The following is a 6,000-nucleotide window of genomic DNA, read 5'->3' on the forward strand; positions in this document are numbered from 1 at the left end:
TCAGTGAGTTGTTGTGATCTGGCCCTGCCTGAATGAAACATAGGAGCAGATTCAATAGGAAGTTTCAAAAAAGAATTACATGTTTGCTTGACAATGAAACACATACAGGACTCTGGGAAGAGCTCATGGAGATTGAGGCAAATTGAGTGTCTTATTGCAAAGAGGTTGCACAGACATAATGGGTTGAATAGCTTCACCCTGTGATGGATTATTCTACAAAAAATGAAAGCGATTCACAGAACATGTACAGTGCTTGGATGTAACATACCACATACTGATGGTGCACTGCAACACCCATTCAGGTTAAAACGACTGACTTAAATCTGTACACTTCCCTATTCAAGGTGAGGCAGGCTGTGGTGGGAGGCAGTTAAACTGTGAGACTGCAGAGAAAGAAAGATTATCAAATAAACTGAAGATTTCAGCAGGGATGTGGGGGTGGGGGGGAGGAAGAATCAGTGTAAATTCAAGAGGCCAAGACAGACACAGCTGAATTATCCCCCATTTGCCAACAACACCTGAATCATACAAAAATACATGATGTTACATGAATAAATTCATATTCAGCACACAATATATTCAGGGACATTTTCTCATGTTAGCACTAGTTTGATTTTGCCTGAATTGTTGCAATAACATAAGGGTCAACGATGGGGCAGTATACACCTTATATAATATGACTAGAAAACACAAACAAGACTTCAAAATCTCCACACAATAACTTGAGAAAAGGCACGGAATTGATTTTATTTATTTAAGCCCTTCTTAATAATAATCTATTAGAAAAGGTACAGTTTGCCACACCAAATGTTCACTTTAGATAGAAAAGTGATGAAATGTATTTCAGTAACCCAATTACATCATCTTTTATCATTCGCTGTTATAATTTCTCCAGGGAAAGTCCTTAAATCACAGGACACCCATGAGCATCTTGACAACATTGAACAGTGACTTAATCCTCTCAAACTGAAACTTCACCAACCCAAAATCTTTCTGAATGATTCATCTCAGTGAGAAATTGAAAAACAAATGTTCTGAAGATCACTAAAATGCAACAGCACCTCATTAGACCTGATGCAAAGCCACATCATCATAGCCTCGACTGGCTCAGACAGCCAGCAAAGTTTCTGCAGCAAATCTACACAAGATACAATATCCCATTCCAAACCTTGTTCACACACTGTCATCTTCTTTCGAACACAATGATATTTGGTGTAGAGTGTCATTTGGTAGCAATACATGGAAACAAACACAAATATACTTCAAAATTCCGCAAATATTGCATCTTCAATCTTCTGTCCAGCCTAGACTTGTACAGTGACAGTCTCATACAGTGACAGACCTGTCCCCATCCGTACTGTACCCCAGTGTTATACAGTAACAGACCTGTCCACACCCATACTGTACCCCAGTGTTATACAGTAACAGACCTGTCCCCACCAGTATTTGTACCCCAGTGTTATACAGTGACAGACCTGTCCCCACCCGTACTGTACCCCAGTGTTATACAGCAACAGATCTGTCCCTCCCAGTACTGTACACCAGTGTTATACAGTGACAAACCTGTCCCCACCAGCACTGTACCCCAGTGTTATACAGTGACCGACCTGTCCCCACCAGTACTGTACCCAAGTGTTATAGAGTGACAGACCTGTCCCCACTCGTACTGTACCCCAGTGTTATACAGTGACAGGCCTGTCTCCACCCATACTGTACCCCAGTGTTATACAGTGACAGACCTGTCCCCACCAGTACTGCACCACAGTGTTATACAGTGACAGACCTGTCCTCACCAGTACTGTACCCCAGTGTTCCTAGGCCAGAAACCTCATCTCCATGTACACTTAACCTCAAGGTGATAGAGTGATACATCTTGCAGCATCCTAGTGTGATTCAGCTTAGTGATTTTACAGACATGCTAGGGAGGGTAGGAGTATAATTTATTTGCCCGCCTGTTATTTTTGGCAAACTTCAAGAGGACACAGCATGAAAATTACACAGACACAGAAACACACTGCTTTGACATCCCAGTAATAATACAGAAATGCTCAGATGATGTCTCAATACTGTAAGATTTTATTTATAGTTAGGTCACAGAGTTTACGCACTTAAAGAATTTAAGCCTAATTAACAAAGTCTGCAAAATATGAAAATCATATCATCAAATGCCCAATAGAACACTTGCATAGTAGAAATTAAAATTGGAAGAAGAAACAAATACAAAGGCCAAAACGACGTTAAGTGTTGCATGTGCGCTCGCAGTATAGGCGAGAGAAATGCAGCTCAGCAATACGGGTGGAATTCATCAGCACATCCCTATTTCAAGCTCATTCAGTGTTCTGAGGTGGTAGCCTGGCTGATTGGATAGCACATCTTTCTTCAAGTTGGTAGGTTGGTGGTTCGAGTCCCCATCCAGAGAGTTGAGTGTAAAACTTTTTCCAGTGGCGAGAAAGTACTGCAATGTCAGAGGCACATATCTTCGTGAATGACATGACTCCGTTCAACATGTCTGCCTTCTTGGGTGGCTGCAAATGATTCCAAGGCACTACGAAGAAAAACAGGGGAGTCTTTCCCAATGTCTTGGGCCAGTATTTATCCATTAACCATCATTGTGACAAGACTACATGGTGATGGTAACATTGTGGTTTGTGGAATCTGGCTGCACTCAAATTAGTTGCCTTGATTCCTAAGTTACAACAACGGCTATGTTTGAGGCTGTAATGCACTTTGGCAGAACTTGAAGTCATAAAAAATTATATGTTTCTTTTGAAAAATGATATTTTTTCAAGTCATGCAACTCATACCCCAATTCAATGACTATTGATTAGCACCTTGAACTTGGATTCTTTCAGAACCAGCACTCTATCCCTTTGAATAGAGATGGTGAAGAGCAGATTAAATACATTCTTTATTCTTTCGTGACCTTGACCGGAGTGACCTGCTTGGGTCATTTCAGACAACACATAAGGGTCAAGCACATTGCACTGGCTCCAGGCTAATTCAGGGATGGTAGATTTTCTTCTCGAAAGACCATGAAAGTACCAGATTTTTTTTTAATAAATACGACAATCAACAGCAGTTTCATGCTAACCATTAGACCACATTCTAATTTCAGATGGAAATTCCACCACCTGACACAATGGGATTTGAACCTGTGCTGCCAGAGCTTGGGCCTCTGCATTACCAGAAACGTTATATCATCACTACACCATTCCCCGCCGCCCCCATTGAAATCCTTCATCAAAGGTTCCACGTTATGAGTGTTTTAGACAGAAATGACTAGGGATGAAACTGTGCACACTAGCAGGAGGGTCAGTATCCAGAGGGCAACGATTGAAAATCCAATATTCTGCTGACACCAACAAATGCGCACAGTCATCACAATTTATTTCCAAGTATTAAGCAGATTTTTAAAAAGTGGAATTGCCTATTAAATTGAACTCCATTTTTCTTACATGATACACTTTCCTAGTTTTTCATTCATTTTGAGGGGCTTCTTTTTGGTATTTCTCAATCTTTGTTGAATCTTTAGTTGTGAGATATATCAGAGCCAGTACTCATTCTCCTGGATATCAGTGAGAGTAGCTTTTAAAATTATTGACAGAAGAACCAGAGAGGAGATGAGGAGAAATTCAGTTTGGCTGGTCTGAAATCTGCTGCTTGAAAGGGCGGTAGATGCAGTTTCACTTGGGAGGGAGTTTCAGGATTTTGACCCATCTTCGTAGTCGCTTTCAAAATACAATTACATAAGTATTTCAAAAAGAAAATACTTGACAAGAATGTGTAGAGAGGAGTGAGCTAGGATCAGGTGATATTTCCAAAATGGCAGGAAGTCCACGCCACGTCTTATGGTCTTTCATTTGATGGTATGTGGACTTGGAGAATGTGGTGATCTTTTGAGGCACAAATACATTCCTGCCACAAAAGCATCATTTGAAATGATGCCTCCATCATGACTTGGAAACATATCACCATTCCTTCACTGTTTCTGGGTCAAAAATCCTGGAACTCGTTCCTAAACAGCGCATGGGCTGCAAGGGTTCAAGAAGTCAACTCACCATCAATTTGTTCAGGACAATTAGGGACGGGCAAAAAATGTGATGCCTACATCCCATGGACAAGCATATTTTTTTAAAATGCAGAGAGTAGGTCAGAGGAGGCATTGAACCAACCAAGCATCTTATATATTATAATAATACGTATATAATTGACAAACCCTAAGAGAAAAGGTCAAACTCCAAGTTCAAAAGACCAAAGAGACAGGAATTCAGGTTGGAAGATAGGGGGAAGGTAATGATAACATTTTAATTCCAAACCTTATAAGTCATAGTAGGAAGAAAACCTGAGGGAAAGGAGTTGTTCCACAGCTTTACAATGCTGGGAAACAGTCGGACAGTGTATTTGGTCTCAAATTTGAACAGAACAAAGACATGCAAGAAGATATAGCTGGGCTGTTTGGATCACAAAGGAAAAAGCTTATTGAAATAATGACCAGATTGGAGGAATTAGGAGATCTGAAAGAGAAACTAAAAGGTGGTGAGGGAGGCAAGTGGGAATACATTTGGTGGAAAGATTTGGTTGGCCTGGCTCCAGAGAAAGAAAGTGTGAGAAGGTAAGAGTTAGTGATTATTGGTAACAGAGACAGAAGCAGCCCCTCTTGCTGGCATGATACCGGAAAAGCAGACACTTCTATATTTAAACAAGGTGAACGGCTGTATTTAAAATAATTTACGAGGGGAAAGTACCATAGAAAATTTTCCAGATCTCCCAATTCCTCCAACTGAGAGAAGACTGTCCAAATTAGAAGTACAAGAAGTGAAAATAAGCAAATTTAACAAAGTGGCACTGTGGAAATGGGCAAACTGTTTCCAGCAGTGGAAGGTTTGAGAACCACAGGCCACCAATGCTGACATGAAGAAAATATTTTCCCACAGCAAGTAACAACATTTGGCACGTGCTGCCAGAGACTATATTAGAAGCAGGTACAATCGAAGTGATTCATTCAGAATTGAATGCTATCTGAACAGTAAAATATTTAGGGCTATTGGGTAGAGAAAGGAGAGAGCCACTAGGTCAATTCTGCTTGCAGAAAGCCAGCAAAAACAATGGGCTGAATGGCCTCCTTATCTGCTGTAACTATTCCGTGATTCTGTGCAGAACTTCAAGACATTCCAAAGTGTTTGGCAACTAATGAAAAACATCTGAAGTGTAACCACTATTGTAAAGTAGGAAAGGTGATAGCCAATTTCGGCACAGCAACATCCCACAATGAGAAGTGAGATAACGATTGGATCAGCAGCGGTTGTGTTGTTGCTGCAGGCATCAAGAAAGTGGAATCAAACCAGCTTCACAATTACTTCTCTCCAAAAGGTTCTCTCACTCCAGTCTCCGATCTTTCTGGAGAATTCCCAAAAGCAACAATCCAGCAGCCTGGGCTGGACTGAACAGGACAAGCCTTACTGTCTTTTACATTATATAACAACTTGATACATTATCACTGCTGCATTGTAGGAAACAAACATCCATTTGCAACAGTGCATTAGAGATAAACTCCTGGTCATTTTAATCACAACAAGATTGCAGTTGCTCTTGATTCTCACATTGCATTTGGGTAGGTTAGAAGATATTACTGTGAAATCTCATTGCACTCACCTTAGAACTGATAATGAACTGTATCCGGTGTGTGTGAGCTGGTTGGCTTTACAATGAATTTTCACCGGTTTTACATTCAGCTCTGGCATCCTGCCCAGGTTTACTTTGATGCTGATCACTTCCGTCATCTTGGCAAAGACTGAAAATTTCAATCAAATGGGACGGGGCTCTGCAATTGTCAAATTCTCCCTACTACCTTGTGCATAAAAGTGCAAGCAGTCAGTGCTGAGGGAGTGCTGCACTGTTAAACCAAAACCATACTTATTCTTTCAGGCAGATGAAAATGATCACATTACACTATTCAAAAGGAACAGGGGAGATCTATCTAGTTTCTTGGTCAATGTTTTA

The 6,000-nt window shown here is 40.7% G+C and overlaps 1 protein-coding gene across 1 annotated transcript in view; it reads right to left on the bottom strand.

Annotated features, from left to right (window-relative positions):
• Positions 1-5,780, bottom strand: part of LOC125484712 (interleukin-1 receptor accessory protein-like) — a 131,142-nt gene extending 125,362 nt beyond the window's left edge. The window contains exon 1 of the mRNA XM_048604536.1: positions 5,653-5,780. Within this exon, the coding sequence (XP_048460493.1) occupies positions 5,653-5,780 (128 nt within the window). The remainder of the gene's footprint in view (positions 1-5,652) is intronic.
• Positions 5,781-6,000: the final 220 nt, after the last annotated feature.

Source organism: Rhincodon typus, chromosome 13, assembly GCF_021869965.1.
Source record: "Rhincodon typus isolate 14 chromosome 13, sRhiTyp1.1, whole genome shotgun sequence".
Taxonomy (NCBI): domain Eukaryota; kingdom Metazoa; phylum Chordata; class Chondrichthyes; order Orectolobiformes; family Rhincodontidae; genus Rhincodon; species Rhincodon typus.